This window comes from Ostrea edulis, chromosome 9, assembly GCF_947568905.1.
Source record: "Ostrea edulis chromosome 9, xbOstEdul1.1, whole genome shotgun sequence".
Lineage (NCBI taxonomy): Eukaryota > Metazoa > Mollusca > Bivalvia > Ostreida > Ostreidae > Ostrea > Ostrea edulis.
In genome coordinates, this window is record NC_079172.1 from 60,707,698 (window position 1) to 60,729,317 (window position 21,620).

Genomic DNA, 21,620 nt, shown 5'->3' on the forward strand with positions numbered 1-21,620 from the left:
TACAAAGTTGGGTTAAGACCTCCCCCTGAAATTTTTCACTTCTACTAACAAACTGAGAAACATCCTCGGGATAAGGTGGCCAGATGTTGTAAGCAATGCAAACCCGTGGAAGAGGACCAACCAACAACCAGTGGAAATCACCATCAGAACACCAGATGGAACTGGATAGGGCATACACTGAGGAAACCCAGTACTAACATCACAAAACAAGCCCTAGAATGGAATCCACAGGGACAGAGAAAGCGGAGACGGCCAAAGAACACCTGGCGCAGGATATTAACATCAGACCTGAAGAAAATTGTCAAGACCTGGGGAGAAGTTAAGACCATTGCACAAGACAGAGGGAGATGGAAAGCCACTGTAGTCGTCCTATGTCCCCCATGGGACGAAGTGGATTAATGATGATGAATGAACAAAGTATTACATTTATACAAGTTAGGTAAACCACTTTAAAGAATGAATAGGCAGACGAAGTTTGTTTGAAAATCATTTTATTATAAACAGTAACAGGAAGTTGTTATGTATACACTTTGGCATCCTGTATGGAAGATAGCAAGTCAACATAACGGTCTTCATTAAAAACACAGAAATCTTTAAATATTAATCACAATTCCTGCAAATAAATTTCTAAATATCTATGTCAATTTTACCCTTACAATGATAAATAAACAATTGTCATACATGTACAATTTTATGTACATGCTTCTACATCATCAAATGAAATATGACGCTTTAAAGAAACAAGCACGACTTTTAAAAATAAAATGGAACCCTTTCATGCCTATTTGCTAATTAACCCCCCCCCCTCCCCCTCCTCCATATATATAAAGAAATATGAAAACATTATTTGTAAAAGATATAAAACAAAATTTTCTGAAAATTATTAAATATTGATCCAAGCCTAGAGTACGCTTGATAATGTTTGTTTTTGCCACCCCCTCCATGTAACCCCAACCCCCCCCCCCCCCTATATAAGGTTGGTACATATTTATTTGATCAATAATTCTGTTACAAAGCTCAAAGCTGTGTGCATGTTTGTCTTGGGAGAGATATTTTTTCCTCACCTTTCATTGCTACAGTTTGACCTCTCTCTTTAATATCACACATCAACATGACCCAAGCTTCACAATGTAAATTACCATTTATCATACAGTGTTTCTATTCTACACAGCATTCAATACTTCATGAGACAGTATTTTATTCTGATTGCACACATTAGACTGACTGGCACATGATAACCCTTGTGAGTAGTCACTTCATGAAACACTGGAAATTTGTTCTCATTCTCTGTGATGTCTATGTAATTTGTGCACAAATGTAACTCAAGGAAACTTTACGCAGGAGAAAATTTACGCAAGAAGTTCTTATCACATATATTGTCAGTTTCTACTACAGGTTTTGTGCACACCGATTTCTTACGAGAATTATTCTCGGCTCTCTGCAACGAGCGTAAAACAACCCCTTCAAAAATATCAAACACAGTCACATACATGTACAATACGTACACTATTAAACAGACAATGCAGTTAATACAGGCTAGTCAATTACAGTCAGTCACACGGAGAAAATGGACATCACACATCATAAATATTTATAGTGTACAGTCAGTCATACAGAGAAAATGGACATCACACATCATAAATATTTATAGTGTACATAGCAGCACTAGGATACCAGGACTATACACAAATAATGATAAAGGTACAGGTATAGGTATATACAAATCACAGTACATATGCATCTGGATCAAAACCTTGTAAACAAATTTCATGGGAAATTACAAATATGTACAATTAACTCAACTATGAGTATATAAATATAAATGCAAAAGTCTCTGCAAAATAGAATAAATAAACAAGAAGAAATAACTAATCTAAAAAAAATTTACATCCAGCTGGATATCCAATTTTTTCTCAAAGGCAAGTACATATACAATTATACTTGTACATATACAATTATACTTGTACATATACAATTATACTTGTACATATACAATTATACATATACATATTACATTTATATGCTGCGTCTTTACATACATGTATATTAACATTTAATTGGAAAAATGCATGTAATGGTTTCTAATCAAGAAATATCAATTCATGAAATTTTATGATTATCTATGAATTATGTATATAAATACAAACAGTTTATACATTTCAACATCACCAGGCAAACTTACCCACAGTTCTAATGTCCATGATAAAGAAACACTGTGTGTGAGAAAGAATCCTAATAATGATTAATTATAAATACATTAAAGGAAAAAACAGATTGTTAAAACAAATCACGATATCTGTTCCCATACTGTTTATTCCCTACAGTAATATTAGTGGTTCATTATGTTCAGTTTTTAAGATTTATTCTGACATGGGGAATTTTTTTTTCTTCTATTTTTAAAAAAAAAAAAAATCACATTTTGGTCAGCACTTCACAAACACATGTCACCATGAACCTGCTTAAGATCAAGCACTTTGAAGAAATGAACATTGCCTAGTTGGTCCCCACAAACTAGTTCCATTCCAGAGGAGCTGTCCAAAATCTCCATGCAAGTCACTGGTGCTGGACACAAAAACTGACCAACCTACCAATGGAAAACACACATCATCATCTCCTCGCAAAAATTCATGGTCACTTTATGATAGATAAAAGAGAATATTGCTATTTATACAAACAACACTCACCTGAGTATCACATCCAAAAAATTAATTTACCTAAAAAGTGTCACATGTTGCCAGTGCGAAATTTAAAAATATTATCTTTTTTTTGGGGGGGGGGGGGATTAGAAAAGATGATTAATATAACAAATTAGATAATAATCCCAGAGACCTCCGTCCCTTCACTCCCAGAGTGACTTTATTTAAACTCAACTCTGCCAGGGCACATCAATATATATTGCACGCCCAACTTTCTTTTTCTAAACATTTAAATCTACATTCACTGCATGTCAGTCACCACCTCACCCAAGTGACATCTTAGGGCTGGCCATTTTTAAATTCATCTTCGAGGCATTTTTAAAATAAGGCATGTCACATGATTTTTTGCACTCTCTCACCCCATAACCCCCCCCCCCCTCCAAACCTTTAAACTTACCATCAAAGACTATTCCAAACATGCAGCCTTTTTAGATTCCTCATTGTTAGGAAATTTCCAAAAACATATTATTTAACCATCTTTCAACATATTATAATCTTAAAGATGAACTACATTAAACACAACCTGATCTGTATTACCCACCCTGGAGCCTGAACCCCTGACCAAGGGGTCATGAATTCCACAATTTGATAGATTCGATGTTAATCATAACATTGTACCAAGTTCATGTGTTAGATGTCTAGGAGTAAAGAGAATTTTATGCATTTTTAGTACAGGGGTAAAAAATTACAAACTTTTGGTAGAAGCCTCCATGCTCATTAGACCATATTGTTTCTAAAAAGAAACTAAAAATGCTCAAAGTCTACTGATAACACTTCAAGAAAAACAGAGGGGAAGGGAGTGCAAAAGTCACCAAAGTGTCTCAAGCAACCTAATGATACTAACTCTTTGATCAATTGAGACCCCCCCCCCCCCCCCCTGTCTCAGTATTGTGGTACCTGTTCCGTCCCCATGGGGATCCAGGTTAAAGTAGCTCCTCAAATACCCCTAGCTTGTGGTAAAAGGTGACTAAATGGGGTGGTCCTTCGGATGAGACCACAAAAACCGAGATCCAGTGTCACAGCAGGTGTGGCACGATAAAGATCCCTCCCTGGTCAAAGGCCAAAAGCACCATGCATGGGCCTAAATGTTGCGGCCCTTCACCGGCAATGGTGAAGTCTCCATATGAATGAAGATTCTCGAGAGGGACGTTAAACAATATACAATCAAGCAACAATACCTGTTCCAGTCCATCGGTGAGCACCTGCTGTAGCGTGGTGTACGATCTGTTGTAGTCTATTTTCCAGGCCTTCACTGACCGGTCCAAGGATGCCGTCAACACTATGCTGTCCATGACCCTGACGCAGGTTAAACCGCCATCGTGTATCTAAAGAACATAAATATTCTACGAATTTATATGAGTACTTTTAAAAAAACACATCCCTGCGAGTTTACTTTTATGTGTACTTGAAAACACGTCCCTGCGAGTTTATTTATATACAGGTGTACTTGTAAACACATCCCTGCGAGTTTGTATGTGTACTTGTAAACACGTCCCTGAGAGTTTGTATGTGTACTTGAAAACATGTCCCTTGTTCAAAGTAAATCTACAGTGCACTTTCATTTTTATTTGCAATACGGATAATTTATACTTGTGCTATTTATCTTACCACTAACGAGAGCACTAACCTTTAATGAAGCAGTTTCGGAAGTCCCAAGCAGAATGGTCAGCTGACCCTTGGAATCCCCCAGTAGGCGGGCTCCGTTTCCGTTACCTGCCAATCTTATATCATTTTTAAGAACTGTCCCACACAGTACCATGTTCAGTCCACGCTTGTGTTCGGGCACTTCCTGTGTGATGTCGGCTAGACACTTAATTTTGCATGTTGTGCTCACATTTATTTCGCAGCTTCCCTGTCAACACACAAAAAATGTGAAATCACATGACAGATATAGATAATCTAAATATTCCTTGACTTTGACCAGTAAAAACAAGAGGTACTGTGAGCAATGCTCACTAAGAATACCCCCCGCTTACCCCAATCTCCCAAAGGGTGTTGGTAATAGGTATAAACTACCTCTTTTCTGAGTGTAAAAAACAAATGGCATGACAAACCGAACCATATTGCTACTTCAATGTCCAGTGCGCGTGACCTTTGACCTTTTGACCCCAAAATCGATAGGGAACATCTTCATCCCATGGGTAGTCCGTATGTATGATATGGTGACTGTAGGTGGAAAGGATAACGCTTTAGAGCCCGGAAACCATATTGCTACTTCGATGTCCAGTGCGCTTGACCTTTTGACCCCAAAATCGATAGGGAACATCTTCATCCCATGGGTAGTCCATATATATGATATGGTGACGGTAGGTGGAAAGGATAATGCTTTAGAGTCCGGAAACCATTGCGTCTACAGACGGACGGACGGACAGACAGACGGACAACCTGATTCCAGTATACCCCCCCCCCCCCCCCCCACAACTTGTTGCGGGGGGTATAATAAAATTTATGGCTCATATTTCATCCATGGGTGGCAAACTTAGACAATTGAAATGCAGCAAAGCACAGTTGCAAATATAACTAGGACAAATTCCTAATTATGATGAAGTGAAAAGAATGTATGAAATTCAGTATTTTTCTTGGATGGTCTTTAATTTTAGCACATTCTCTGGACTTACCTTGGGTGTAAATGAGCCAGTAACCCTGAGAGTCTGTATCTGAGAGTCTGACATCATTGCTGTTAATTGCTCTCCATTGAGCAGCAAATTCATCACCCACATCCCACTGTCACCTGACCTATAGATGTATAAAAAGAAAATCCTAGAGTAGGACAAAATCAGTAATATACATACTGGGAAATTTAATGTTCCGCATATATACTGAGTAATGTTTCATTTTTGTTCAGCCATACTGACATATTTTCTAATCGGCTGAGACAGAACTGACCACAAAAATAACATGCAGAATTTAATGTTACATCCATCCTTGTCTTAATTAAGCCATAATGTTTTCTCATTTGGTAAGGATTTCATATCTCACGCAAACATCTTATGAAAACAAAAAATGCTGTTTCCTTACGTGAGTGGCACGGACTTTAATGGAGAGTTCTTATCAGTATTGATGATGGTCACTCTGGCACGGTCCCACTCTGCACAGATCACGACATGACCACTGCCGGCTGCTGCTCTCTCGTGCCACAGAATGCAGGTCACTGGTGATTTCAGCGTATAACCCTTGGTTTTGCTGATCCTTATGAAATAGAGATATCATACAATAACCAAATTAAACGTTCCCACTCAGTGAAACAAACTGACACTCATTTAACATACATTGTCTAATTTCTGCATTATGAACATCAAGTATACTTGTGTAGACCTTACACTGAAGTAGACCCTACACAGAGACGCTGCTGTAGTACCCGATACAGTAAAACACACTTATAACAAAAACACTTATTACAAAAACACTTATAATGATCAAGCTTATTACAAAGTGATATCTACCCTCCTGTTATCTATGAGAGGAAAATGACAAAAATTTTATTGGATAGTTATAATGAACTGTTTTTTACAGACCCAGATAGTTTGCTATAACTGTGTTTTACTGTATAATGAAGTTTGGTTATATAATGAACTGTTTTTTGCTGGCCCTGAAGTTTGCTAAAACTGTGTTTTACTGTGTAATGAAGTTTGGTTATAATGAACTGTTTTTGCTTGCTCTGATTCATAAAAACATTTACAGTGAACATTCTGACATCAGACTTATATGTATGTGGTAAAACTGATTTATGAAAACATTTACAGTGAAGATTCTGACGTCAGACTTATAAAGTAACACTGATTTATGATTCTTTTTCCTTAGAATATGCAAAATATTTAAATTAGTAGAATTGATAAATAGAATGCACATCATTGAGTAATCACAACTAGATCAGCCTGTTTACTTCTAACAGTTCAGCTGATGTATTAATTTTGTGTGTGATTCACTCAGTGTAATATTGTAGGCCCAATATTAACGTTAGGCACCCGACATAAAGCTACATGTACTTATGACACGTGGAGTTAGTCAATCAGGACAATGATATAAAGCTACATGTACTTATGACACGTGGAGTTAGTCAATCAGGACAATGATATAAAGCTACATGTACTTATGACACGTGGAGTTAGTCAATCAGGACAATGATGCCTGGCATCTGACAAAACTCTACGCACAATGTCAGGTGGAGTTGATGATTCAGTTATGTAAGGAACAGGATGAATAAAAACATGTATGTGAATACAGTAACAACAACAACCCCCTCCCCCTCCTTGTGGATGACCTACCTCGTGGCTCCCTGCCACTTCCACTCCGAGACCACAGCATCATCACCACCTGTCATAAACCTTTTACTGTCGCGTCCGACAAAACATCCGGCATTGACTGACTTGGTGTGTGCCTGTATTAACAAAAATAATATACAGAATTCAAGTAAAATTGTCAAACTGTGGGCGTGTAAGTGGGCGTGTAAGTGGGCGTGTAAGTGGGCGTGTAAGTGGGCGTGTAAGTGGACGTGTAAGTGGACGTGTAAGTGGGCGTGTAAGTGGGCGTGTAAGTGGGCGTGTAAGTGGGCGTGTAAGTGGACGTGTAAGTGGACGTGTAAGTGGGCGTGTAAGAAGTACAATGAGATATATAGTCCATGGTCACATAATCTGATGCAGAAATCCAATGTCTGTGTAAACATGTCTCAGCAGGCCACTCATGGCTTTACATTTTACACGTCAAACTAATGAGCATAAAAAACACAGACATGAGATTTGGAACACTTTATAGTTTTGTATTCCTTTTATACCTTTCTTTCATAGAAAATAAATACTACACAACCTGATTTGCATGGGAATTTGTGCACAATTACTTGATTTAATGAATTTTGATAAATTAACACACAACTTGTCAAACAAAGACAGTGGGAATATGAAATTTTCAGGAAATCTTGTCAGGTTCCTTTTCATTTAATTTAATCATAAATTTGATAGAAAAAATTCAAAATCTTGGTTTCCATGGCAACAGATTTCTTGATTTTTCTTCAAAAGTTTATTTTCAAGAATTTCACAGCAAATGGACACTTACAGTGTATCTAAATGAATTTTCATGCAATACTGATTCATCTTGAGACACTATTCTTTATATAATATAGAATTTCTAATGTGTTTTTTTTTTTTAATGAAATACAAGGGATACATGTACAAATGTTGTATCTTCCTTCAAAGTATTCTAAGTTTTCCTCCATTTCAAAATTGTTTAACAGGTAAGATGAAGATGGACTCTCCCTCTCAGTTCTCTTTCTTACCTTCAGGGATTGAACAAGATCCACATTGGTCTGATCAGCATTTACACACCACAGCTTGATGTAACCATCTCTGTCAAAGCAAAACAGAAATGTAAAACATCATCTCTGTCAAAGCAAAACAGAAATGTAAAATATCATCTCTGCATTTAATCGTTAGTTTACTCAGTTTGCAAATTTGTGGTAGGTTTTATCTAACACAAATAATTCCTCACTGTGATCATTTGCTCTGAAACAAATGTTGTAGTTTTGCAATAGACTAACCTGCTTCCTGTTAATAAACAGCTTCCGTCCTTGGAGAAGGATGTGAAGGTCACCTGAGCGTCATGACAACTGGACACGGTCTCCGAGCTGAGGGTGGGTTTCCACAGCCTGACAGACTTATCCAGTGAACTGGTACACAGGTTGCCATGGGAATCGGAGGCCACACTTAGGACTCTGTCATCATGTCCAGTCAAGCTAGCCAGCTCGTTAGCCTACAGAGATAGAAATGGTTAATGACAGCATCATATACCATGCAGCGGGGCCTGTGTTAGTCCTATCCTGACAATAGGTCCCACACTAACCAGATAACTGTCATCAAATTTAAGTACTTTCTTATTTACATAGTATATTCTAATTAGTACATATCAGTTAGTTCATAGACAAATTTACAACCAACAAAATCATTGAAACACCTTTATTGCCAAAAGCAAAATTTTAAGCCTGTCATGAAAATCTAATATCTAGTGGTACTAAACTCATTCAGAAGTATAGATTACAAAATTAATTACACTGAAATTCATCTTATATATATGTTAATCCAAAAACTTAAACTGTGTATTCAGCGGCATAAATCATAAACTGAAATGTTTTCTCTCCAACAGATACAGAAACCTGACAACAGAGAAAAATGAAGTTAATTCCACTGATAAGACTGACCTGTAGTGGATTCCAGAGTCGGACAGTTCCATCGTCAGAACAGCTGGCCACCAGCACATCTTCCATGTCTACTTTCGGTTTCTTTTTGCCTACTTTATCTTCTACTGGAAGCGCTGACCAATCACTGAAGTCTTCCTCTGTAATGAATATTGTGATGTCACAGTATCACGACGTTTAGCAGAAATCATAACTTACAGTCCTATTGCATACTACATCATTACAATACAGACTTCACACCTCACTAGAATGGGTTGATGTCTATTGGTGTCTATTAAAACTATGTGGCTATTAGAAAATTATCATTAATTGCTGTAAAATGAAATAGTTCAATGAAAATATAATAGAATCATTAATTGGCCTGGATATTTTTCATAGTGAACTACAGCAAACAGTTTTCTAACCACCAAATCAAAATAGAAACCAACATAATAATTCTCTCAAAACCACAAAATTCTGATCCCACTAAAATCATGCACCTCCAGTATCATAAAGGGATGGTCAGCAAGACCATGATAAATCTGGTCACTCACCTTCGTCTACGGCTGAGGACTCGGACACACTGACCAGGAGAGCACAGTCATTGGCACACTGGGTGTGACCATGGAGAGTGGTGATTTCTGTGCCTTTCTGGGACCACACCTTGACCGTCCCATCACTGGACGTAGACACAATACAGCCGTACTGCAAAAAAAACCAAAATCACAACACTCTGAGAAACAGATAAAATGGTGATCAGTCACAAACTTCATAAAATTCTTATGATAATTATAGAAATATGAAAGGTTGCAACCTCATGATCTTTTTTAATCAGTGATTCATGAATGAGAACATATGACATTGTGTTGATTTAATAAAATTTACTGGTGATATTTGATTTATGACATAGCTATATTAATGAATTACACAAAAGATGGAAATTTTGACCCAAGTAGTTATAAGATTGTTCCTTTAATCATTCAACACAATGTCGGACAGATCTGTTCTGTTAAAACTGTAATATTTTCATGCATTGTTAAAATATTTCCCATATCAATAAAAATAAGGTATGATTACATGATAGAGATTATAAGGTAGGATCACATGATAGAGATTATAAGGTATAATCACATGATAGAGATTATAAGGTACGATTACATGATAGAGATTATAAGGTAGGATTACATGATAGAGATTATAAGGTAGGATTACATGATAGAGATTATAAGGTAGGATCACATGATAGAGATTATTGGATACAGACTTACACTGAAACCTATGGCAGTGATAGATGCCATGTGACCTGTCAGTTTAAACTTCTCTTGGCCCGTTTTCACATCCCAGACTTTTAGATTAAAGTCCAACGACCCAGTCACCTGTGAGAGAAGACCAAAGACTGATTATGTAAAAGGATAAATCATATCTTTAGTGAGTCTACTTTCATGTGGATCAGACTGTAAAATAAATAAACAAGAGACCCATGTACCGTAACGGTCACCTCAGCAAACACAACATAGAATGCATGGTCTTTTCATTCCCGGGGCCTGAGCCTTGATCCAGGAGCCTTGTGTTTCACAATTTTGGCAGAAGTATCAGTGAACACCCAGCACTTGTGCATAATATTTGGGATCAGAGAAAATTTTCACAGATTCAGATAACTGCAGTTTTCATAATATGATCCTTATGGGTGGAGCACCCTGGAGTCCGAACCCTTTTAAATCAATTTCACAATTATACAAGAAGAGACTGTTGTTCTCAATATAACTTAGGACCTAATTTGTTTCCTACATGATCCGGAGTTATAAGCAGATTTTTAAACGTTTAATGCATTTTCACAACATGGTCCATAGAGCCCTAACTTGGAACCAGAATCTCTGATCCATGGACCATGAATTTCACCATTTTGCACAAGACCCCCATGCTCAATATAACAATGTGCCTAGTTGTGTTACCTATGTATTCAGGGATATGACAATTTTTAAACATTAATGCATTTTCACTGCCTTGGTCCAGAACCTTTAACTAAAAGATCACATATTTCACAATTTTGGTAGAGGTTTTCATGCTCAGTATAACTATACAGCCAGGTTTTATGCTAAATGTGAATGTTTAATGATCATACTAATTTCAGAGGTTTCACACTTAACCCCTAGAGCCCCCAAACTCATCGTTTTTGTTCCCCTAGCCCAAATGATGATCCAAAGCATTTTGATCAAAATCAATCATGCAGTTTTCAAAGAAGTCAAAAGATGACCCATGATGATAGACAGGCATAGAGGGCAATAGGTCAACCAATTACAACATAATTAAGACTGACAAGAGGCCAATGGGCCATGTTGTTCACCCGAGTCACTCAGGTAACCTGATAAATAGAACACAACATACTCAAAAACAACACATTAATGCTAACCCGAGACACAGGAGTTAAAGATATTCATAATAGGTGTAAACAAGAGGCCCATGGGCCACATCGCTCACCTGAGCAGCAGTTCCTAGCAATAAATAAATTTGAGAAAAACTATCATTATACAAGCAGCTTGATTCAGAAAACTTTTCAAAGGTAATGACTAAAAATTCATTAATTATCAAACTTAATTATAAAACTTGACTACAAATTCATCAATTATCATATGTGCTTGTAGACAGGTATGGCCTTCCATATCAACAAATTTCATCTACTTAAGGATGCTTAGTGCCAAGTTTGGTTCTCTATATAATCACCATGTAAAATTTGATTCCCTATTGTGGCCCCTTCCTAACCCCTGGCTTTCATGTCCAGTGGATCTTGAAAAGATTTTTAAATGACCCCATCGTATTTTTGCATTTTTATGATTATCTCCCCTTTGAAGGGGGCATGGTCCTTCATTTGAATAAACTTCAATCCCCTTCACCCAAGGATACTATGTGCCAAGTTTGGTTGAAATTGGCTGAGTGGTTCTGGAGAAGATGAAAATGTGAAAAGTTTACGCCGACAGAGATGCTGACAGACAGCGGACAAATTTTGATCCAAAAAGCTCAGGTGAGCTAAAAGTAGATAAAAAATGAATGCTTGTATAATACCATTTTTCCTTCAGAAGGAATTAATATCAATTCATTATAATCAGAAATCACAGTGTGTGGGTTAGAATTAAACATCTTAACGGTACGAAACATACCAGGAAGTCTCCAATGTTTGACCACCGGCAGTCCGTTATCCAGTCTGCATGACAAGCATGAAGTTTCTGGACTGGAGTGGGGTCACTGGGGTCAAGCAGACAGCCCCGAATGTCCCAGATAAATACCGACTGTAAAAAATGGAGATCTATTAAAATACCCCATCATTTATACTTACAACATGTGCATCATTGACATTTGCATTAAAAAGCCGTGATAATCAACAGAACACAATAAATCTATAGCATTAATAGTACAATACTAATAATGCTAATTGATAATCTACAACACACTGTAACATGATAGTATTAGTACAACATACTGTAACATGATAGTATTAGTACAACACATTATAACATGATAGTATTAGTACAACACACTATAACATGATAGTATTAGTACAACACACTATAACATGATAGTATTAGTACAACACACTATAACATGATAGTATTAGTACAACACATTATAACATGATAGTATTAGTACAACACACTGTAACATGATAGTATTAGTACAACACATTATAACATGATAGCATTAGTACAACACATTATAACATGACAGTATTAGTACAACACACTGTAACATGACAGTATTAGTACAACACACTGTAACATGATAGTATTAGTACAACACACTATAACATGATAGTATTAGTACAACACATTATAACATGATAGTATTAGTACAACACACTATAACATGACAGTATTAGTACAACACACTGTAACATGATAGTATTAGTACAACACACTGTAACATGATAGTATTAGTACAACACACTGTAACATGATAGCATTAGTACAACACACTGTAACATGATAGTATTAGTACAACACACTGTAACATGATAGTATTAGTACAACACACTATAACATGATAGTATTAGTACAACACACTATAACATGATAGTATTAGTATAACACATTGTAACATGATAGTATTAGTACAACACACTGTAACATGATAGTATTAGTACAACACACTATAACATGACAGTATTAGTACAACACACTATAACATGATAGTATTAGTATAACACATTGTAACATGATAGTATTAGTACAACACACTATAACACGATAGTATTAGTACAACACACTGTAACATGATAGTATTAGTACAACACACTGTAACATGACAGTATTAGTACAACACACTGTAACATGATAGTATTAGTACAACACACTATAACACGATAGTATTAGTACAACACACTATAACATGATATCATTAGTACAACACTGACAGTATCGATTCTTGGTTGTATCAGTGACAAAATCGGAAATAGAAAAACATGCACTGCATGCATATTCACAAATTTTAGATCTCATTTTAAATTAGATTTCATTCAATGACTCATTAGAATTGATTTAATTGTTACTTACAGCATCTCGACATTTTAGATGTCATTCAATGGCTCATTAAAATTGATTTGAATGTTACTTACAGCATCTCGACTTGCAGTGGCCAGTTTGGACACATCGCTATTAAATGTACAGCTTGTGATTGGTCCATTTTGACCTCGTAGGGACAACAGCTTTTTCAGAAGAGTTCCACTAAAACCAGAAAATTGATGATGTACATGTAAGTACAAAATTTAACAAGAGGCCCATGGACCACATCGCTCACCTGAGTCACCTTGGCCCATATCTGAAGACTTTCCATATATATTTGCATGTAAAACCTTAGTCCCTATTATGGCCCCAACTACCCCTGGAGGCCACAATTTTTGCAAACTTGAATCTACACTACGTCAGAAAGTTTTCATGTAAATGTCAACTTCTTTGGCCCAATGGTTCTTGAGAAGAAGATTTTTAAAGATTTTCCCTATATTTGTATGTAAAACTTTGACCCCCCCCCACTTGTGGCCCCATCCTACCCCCCGGGGGCCATGATTTGAACAAACTTGAATCTGCACTATTTCAGGAAGCGTTCAGCTCTTCTGGCCCAGTGGTTCTTGAGAAGAAGATTTTTAAATGACCCCACCCTATTTTTGCATTTTTGTGATTATCTCCCCTTTGAAAGAGACATGGCCCTTCATTTGAACAAACTTGAAAGCCCTTCACCCAAGGATACTCTGTGCCAAATTTTGTTGAAATTGGCCCAGTAGTTCTGAAGAAGATACAATTGTGAAAAGTTTACAACGACAACGACGATAGACAACCGACAAATTTTGATCAGAAAAGCTGACTTGAACCTTCGGCTCAGGTGAGCTAAAATACACAGCATATTCAGTACAATCATTTAACAAGGTATATACTATTTGAAAAGTTTGCTTGCAATGTTGGGAGGGGGGGGGGGGGGGGGTGGGGGGGGTGGGGGGTGATGTACTACACATATACAATAACAAACCATTTGAATTTAGAAAATTTCTTTTGTCATCAATTGAACTTTTTCATGTATCTTTTTTTTAATCTAAAGACAAGCCATGTTTTCATTTTCTCAAACAAGAGGCCCATGGGCCACATCGCTCACCTGAGTCACCTTGGTCCATATCAGAAGACTTTCCATATATATTTGCATGTAAAACCATAGTCCCTATTATGGTCCCAAACCTACCCCTGGAGGCTATGGCTTTTGCAAACTTGAATCTACATTATGTCAGAAAGCTTTCACATAAATGTGAACTTCTTTGGCCCAATGGTTCTTGAGAAGAAGATTTTTAAAGATTTTCCCTATATATTTGTATGTAAAACTTTGATACCCTATTTTGGCCCCATCCTACCCCAGGGGGGGGGGGGGGCATGATTTTAACAAACCTGAATCTGCACTATATCAGAAACCTTTCATATAAATCTCAGCTTTTCTGGCTCAGTGGTTCTTGGGAAGAAGATTTTTCCTGTATATTTGTATGTAAAACTTTGACCCCCTATTGTGGCCCCATCCGACCCCCGGGGGCCATGATTTTAACACTTTAGAATCTGCACTATATCAGGAAGCTTTCATATAAATCTCAGCTTTTCTGGCTCAGTGGTACGTGAGAAGAAGATTTTTAAAGATTTTTCCTATATATTTGTATGTAAAACTTTGATCCCTCCCTTGTGGCCCCATCCGATTCCCGGGGTCCATGATTTTAACAAACTTGAATCTGCACTATATAAAAAAAACCCAAAAAAAACAACAACCAAACTTTGACCCCCTATTGTGGCCCCATCCGATCCCCGGGGTCCATGATTTTAACAAACTTGAATTTGCACTATATCAGGAAGCTTTCATATAAATCTCAGTTTTTCTGGCTAAGTGGTTCTTGAGAAGATTTTTCCTATATATTTGTATGTAAAACTTTGATCCCCCCTTGTGGCCCCATCCAATCCCTGGGGGCCATGATGTTAACAATTTAGAATCTGCACTATATCAGGAAGCTTTCATATAAATCTCAGCTTTTCTGGCTCAGTGGTTCTTGAGAAGAAGATTTTTAAAGATTTTTCCTATATATTTGTATATAAAACTTTGATTCCTCCCTTGTGGCCCCATCCGATCCCCGGGGTCCATGATTTTAACAAACTTGAATCTGCACTAAATATAAAAAAACCAAACCCAACTTTGACCCCCTATTGTGGCCCCATCCGACCCCCGGGGGCCATGATTTTAACAATTTAGAATCTGCACTATATCAGGAAGCTTTCATATAAATCTCAGCTTTTCTGGCTCAGTGGTTCTTGAGAAGATTTTTCCTATATATTTGTATGTAAAACTTTGATCCCCTATTGTGGCCCCATCTGACTCCCGGGGGCCATGATTTTAACAATTTAGAATCTGCACTACCTAATAAAGCTTATCTATATATTTCATCTTTTCTGGCCCAGTGGTTCTTTAATGACCCTACTTTATTTTTACCTTTTCTTGATTATCTCCCCTTGGAAGGTGGCCTGGCCCTTTATTTGAACAATTTAGAATTCCCTTTACTTAAGGATGTTTTGTGACAACTTTGGTTGAAATTAACCCAGTGGTTTTTGAGAATTCAAAAATGTTTAAAAGTTTACAGACGGACAGACAGACAGACGGACGGACGCCGGAATACAGGTGATCAGAATAGCTCACTTGAGCTTTTAGCTCAGGTGAGCTAAAAGAATAGATTTCATAAATCAAATGAGTAAAATTTGAATAAAACTATTGAAAATCAACTTGTTTTCCAAACAACACTTTCCACCACTAAAACTATGTGATCCATGCCTGGGACATTGATAATCTCTCCTGTTTGATACTCACCGTGTACTTTTGTTTTTAACACTAGGATACACCAAACACTGATTATCCTCAGTTCCCACGGCGATGTAGGTTTTTGTGACCGTCACACAGAGAAGGGGGCTGACTGTGGACATTGTAGCCAGCAGTGACCCTGACGGCACATCGAACACCTACAACGAAACAGGTACGTCATAAATCAGACAGACACATCACACACAGAGACATCACAAACAGCCCATCAAACATTTACAGCAAAACAGGTACGTCATAAATCATACAGACACATCACACACAGAGACATCACAGACAACACATCAAAAATTTACAACAGAAGTTTCATGCTGTGTTTCAGTTTCTGGTTTCATTCAGTGTTTCTGACAGTTTCTGGTTTTGTGCAGTGTTTCTGACAGTTTCTGGTTTTGTGCAGTGTTTGTAGTTTCATGCTGTGTTTTAGTTTCTGGTTTCATTCAGTGTTTCTGACAGTTTCTGGTTTTGTGCAGTGTTTGTGGTTTCATGCTGTGTTTCAGTTTCTGGTTTCATTCAGTGTTTCTGACAGTTTCTGGTTTCATTCAGTGTTTCTGACAGTTTCTGGTTTCATTCAGTGTTTCTGGTTTTGTGCAGTGTTTGAGATTGATGCTAGCAAGGTACAAGGATACACATCACATGGTATGGAGGGTGAACATCAAGCATCAGACTGGAACCGAGTTTGTCGGTCTGAAATCTGTTGGTTTTTTTTTGCATTGCCTGTCCTTTATTTGGGGATAACCTTTCAGATCACACAAGTTTAAGATAAGTTTACTGAAAATTATTCTGTCTGCCATCAACATAAATATGTTATACATTACCATAGCTTTGCTGTCTGCTGATGCTGATACCAGGTAGCTTCCACTGCTAGATGGACTGAAGGCGAGGCGCCGTACAGCAGCAGCGTGTGGACTGAAACTGTGGATCAGGGTGCCTGTAAACACACCAAAAACATCATCATCCCAGGCCACATAGAATATACAAAAAGGGACCTGTGAACACACCAAAAACACCAACCTCCCAGGCCACATAAAATATACAAAAATTTTCATTGTTCACCAGAAGTTATAAACAGTGAATACACAATCAAGTTCTATATGTATAGGTGTTCTTCACATCTTCTTATAATGTTATTGAACAATCACCCATACATCTATAGAAATCATTACATGTAATTAAATTTCCAATTTCATACAGCATCAAATGCTCAGTTATTCAACATAGAGCATGGAAATACTAAGTACATTGGTACCTGATGTGACATCGTAGAATCTTATAAACCCCTCATGGTACCCCACAGCAAGTGTTTCCCCATCTGGTGACAGGGCCACAGATTTCACCTGGCCGTCTGTCTCCTCCCCAAGGCAGTGGATTGGCTTCCCCATGTGTCCTGACCACACCTACAAAACACAGGTAAATAAATAAATAGATGTCCTGACCACACCTACAAAACACAGGTAAATAAATAAATAAATGTCCTGACCACACCTACAAAACACAGGTAAATAAATAAATAGATGTCCTGACCACACCTACAAAACCAGGTAAATAAAAAACCAGGTATATAAACAAATACCCTGATTAAACCAACAGAACAGGTAAATAAACAAATACCCTGATTAAACCAACAGAACAGGTAAATAAACAAACAGGTATATAAACAAATACCCTGATTAAACCAACAAAACAGGTAAATAAACAAATACCCTGATTAAACCAACAGAACAGGTAAATAAACAAACAGGTAAATAAACAAATACCCTGATTAAACCAACAGACCAGGTACTAAATAAATAAACAAGTGTCCTCATCATGCCAACATATCAGGTAAATAAACAGGTGTTCTGACCCCTCACCTGGTGTGGTGATGATTGACAGATTGTTTGATTATGATTAATTGTCAGTTTGGTGATGATTGATTAACTGATAGTTTAGTGATGATTAACTGATAGTTCAGTGATGATTAACTGATAGTTCAGTGATGAATAACTGATAGTTTGGTGATGATTAAATGATAGTTTGGTGATAATTAACTGATAGCTTAATAATGATTAACTGATAGTTTGGTGATGATTAACTGACAGTTCAGTGATGATTAACTGATCGTTCAGTGATGAATAACTGATAGTTTGGTGATGATTGACAGATAGGTGGGTGATGATTAACTGATAGTTCAGTGATGATTAACTGATAGTTTGATGATTAACTGATAGTTCAGTGATGATTAACTGATAGTTCAGTGATGATTAACTGATAGTTCAATGATGATTAACTGATAGTTTGGTGATTAACTGATAGTTCAGTGATGATTAACTGATAGTTCAGTGATGATTAACTGATAGTTCAGTGATGATTAACTGATAGTTCAATGATGATTAACTGATAGTTTGGTGATTAACTGATAGTTCAGTGATGATTAACTGATAGGTTGGTGATTAACTGACAGTTTGGTGATTAACTGATGGTTTCAGTGATGATTGACAGATAGGTTGATGAGGATTTATCGATAATTCAGCTATGTAAAACTTACCTTGACTTTGTGATCATCGCTGACAGTGATTAAGTTCCTCCCAGTTGGAGAGAATGTAAGTTTATTGATTGGCAGAGCATGGCCTCGAATATTGCCAACCTATAAATATCCAAAAATATATCAAAATCCTGTCCACTGCAAAATAAAGCAGACCAAAAAAGATTTGCTGTCACTTTTGGCACAATAGAACTAAACATTGACTAGGTTGTCTGACATAATTATACACGAATGACAGTCATTTTACATCTACATCATTTTCCCCATACCGGAGTTCCTTTCTGGGACTCCCAGAGTTTGACATCACCGTCCAGGGCGGCAGATGCAATGTATCGACCACACGGAGAGTACGCTACGTCTCGGACTGAGGTATTGTGGCCACGTAACACCTGTTGATCAATCAATATATCCGTGTGTATTATATTCTTACAATCATTACATCTAACTGCTCTCAATCAAGCAAAACAACAGATTAAGGAGAAGGGGAAAACAACAAAACAACAGATTAAGGAGAAGGGAAAACAAACATGAACAACAAAACAACAGATTAAGGAGAAGGGGAAAACAACAAAACAACAGATTAAGGAGAAGGGAAAACAAATATGAACAACAAAACTTAAGAATATGGTTATTTCAAGTCATGATGGGGAATATTATCTTGCTTGATTTACTTTTGAAACAAACTGTGTTTGTGAATATGAATGCCCCTGATTGTGGCCAAAAAGTATTACACTGACATGACCTTGAGTCATACAACTTCTGACCTTATCTTTTAAATAAATGAAGTATAAAATTTGCAAGTAAACCTCATAAAAATCAAAAGTTAAAACCAAGATTGATCATCGACTTATACATTTGACATTAAAGTGATGAATAGCTTTGACAGTGTTCTTTCACTTGAGCCAATATGAAGTCTCCGTTGTGTATTGCTTAAAATTTACAACCATAAATTAATAAAAACAAAGACAAAGTAAATAATGATTGTCTCCTTATCTTTAAATTTGGGAGAAAAAAAATGCAAAAAAAAAAGGTTATTTACATGTACAGTATACAGGTGAAGTCCACATTAACACAAAATACAGGATTTACCTACCACTCTACGTGAATTCCACATAAACATGCAGATATAAAATACAAGATTTACCTACCACTCTATGTGAATTCCACATAAACATGCAGATATAAAATACAGGATTTACCTACCACTCTATGTGAATTCCACATAAACATGCATATATGAAATGCGGGACTTACCACTTTCAGCGCAGTCCTCACAAAAAGAAAACCGGACTTACCACTTTCAGCGCAGTCCTCACAAATAGAATAACGGACTTACCACTTTCAGTGCAGTCCTTGATGATATATTGAACTTACCGCTTTCCTTGTTTTGTGGAAGACGTCCCAGATTTTGAGGGTGGAGTCCCACATCCCTATTACGACCAGCTGACCCTCGGGGTGGAAGGAAACTGCATTCACAGGGCTGAAACAGCGAAAGTGGTGAAAGAGCAGAGAAAGGTTAATTTTTCAAGTCCTCAAACTCATGATTCACAATAAATGATGAAATACGCTTACAAATACATGCATACAGTCAATTTCTGCGATCTTGTTTTGTAAGATTTATCAGAAAGATATATAAGAGTCAATTTCTGTAATCTTGTTTTGTAAGACTCATAAAAATTATCAGAAAGATATAACATAATTCTTATAGATGTTCAATATCGACATCACATCATAAAATTATTCACAAGAACCTTTTTTTCGTATCAATCCAAACTCACGAATTATACAGAAAGAGTAAAATGGTGATTTACAGTATACAAATAGTACAATACTAATACTATAGTACAATACTAATACTATAGTACAATACTAATAAATGTAGAACAATACTAATACTGTTATTAGTACTAATTTACAACTGTACCAAATGTTAAATTTTGAATACATGTAATATATGTACACACCCAATACACATGTAACAATCAAAACATTTATCCAATATTCTGCTTGTTGTGTAATTTTCTGTACTCTTTCTGGTAAAGAAAAACTTCACAGTGAACCTTAGGCCGAACATCATAGCACCATTAAATGACACTTTTGGTCCGATGCTGTCCTAAATTGGAATTCAGCCATACCTGCCAACTTTAAGGTCACATTCGCAGACCCCCTTCACGAGGTTCCACACCTTGATGGTACAATCCCATGATGCTGAGGCCAGAGTTTTGCCAGAGGCATCGGAGCTGATGGACTGAACCCTACGACTGTGTCCTTTCAATATGTGTACCCTGCAATAAAGTTTTAAACATTTCTCAGACTTCCTCTACAAGCAAGACAACTAAAAATGTCTATTGGACTTCCCTCTTTTTATCCTTGCTGACTCCTTCTCTCTGTCGATTCCCAGTGGGAATTCTCTGTTGCTCAGACATTTACCATTACCAAAAATAAAGATCATTATTGTCTGAAGCTGCTCTTACAATGTACAAGGTAATACTACAGATGTGTTTTTCTCTGTGGAAGCTAGATAAAAATACAAGATACAAATATTGGTTGAGAAAAAAGTATGAGGTTCAATAACACTAGAGTATGTTATGAGTTTCTAGAGCATGTTATGAGGTTCTATGACACTGGAGTGTTATGAGGTTCTATGATACTGGAGTGTTATGAGGTTCTATGATACTGGAGTATGTTACGAAGTTCTATGACACTGGAGTATGTTACGAGGTTCTAGAGTATGTAACGAGTTCTAGAGTATGTTATGAGGTCCTATGATACTGGAGTATGTTATGAGGTTCTAGAGTATGTTATGAGGTTCTAGAGTATGTTATGAGGTTCTATGACACTGGAGTATGTTATGAGGTTCTGG

The 21,620-nt window shown here is 36.9% G+C and overlaps 1 protein-coding gene across 2 annotated transcripts in view; it reads right to left on the reverse strand.

Moving 5' to 3' along the window:
- Window positions 1-474: 474 nt before the first annotated feature.
- Window positions 475-21,620, reverse strand: part of LOC125658175 (telomerase protein component 1-like) — a 52,655-nt gene continuing 31,509 nt past the window's right edge. For both annotated transcript variants that reach the window (XM_056149776.1, XM_056149775.1), the window contains exons 36-55: window positions 20,893-21,042; window positions 20,132-20,237; window positions 19,027-19,146; window positions 18,761-18,859; window positions 17,483-17,630; window positions 17,052-17,164; window positions 16,228-16,376; window positions 13,466-13,574; window positions 12,015-12,143; window positions 10,128-10,235; window positions 9,414-9,564; window positions 8,884-9,020; window positions 8,227-8,438; window positions 7,966-8,035; window positions 6,962-7,074; window positions 5,715-5,885; window positions 5,315-5,432; window positions 4,324-4,548; window positions 3,875-4,021; window positions 475-2,584 (exon numbers count right to left, since the gene is read on the reverse strand). In XM_056149776.1, coding sequence (XP_056005751.1) covers window positions 2,432-2,584; window positions 3,875-4,021; window positions 4,324-4,548; window positions 5,315-5,432; window positions 5,715-5,885; window positions 6,962-7,074; window positions 7,966-8,035; window positions 8,227-8,438; window positions 8,884-9,020; window positions 9,414-9,564; window positions 10,128-10,235; window positions 12,015-12,143; window positions 13,466-13,574; window positions 16,228-16,376; window positions 17,052-17,164; window positions 17,483-17,630; window positions 18,761-18,859; window positions 19,027-19,146; window positions 20,132-20,237; window positions 20,893-21,042 — 2,728 coding nt within the window. In that variant the 3' untranslated portion in view covers window positions 475-2,431. The remainder of the gene's footprint in view (window positions 2,585-3,874; window positions 4,022-4,323; window positions 4,549-5,314; window positions 5,433-5,714; window positions 5,886-6,961; window positions 7,075-7,965; window positions 8,036-8,226; window positions 8,439-8,883; window positions 9,021-9,413; window positions 9,565-10,127; window positions 10,236-12,014; window positions 12,144-13,465; window positions 13,575-16,227; window positions 16,377-17,051; window positions 17,165-17,482; window positions 17,631-18,760; window positions 18,860-19,026; window positions 19,147-20,131; window positions 20,238-20,892; window positions 21,043-21,620) is intronic.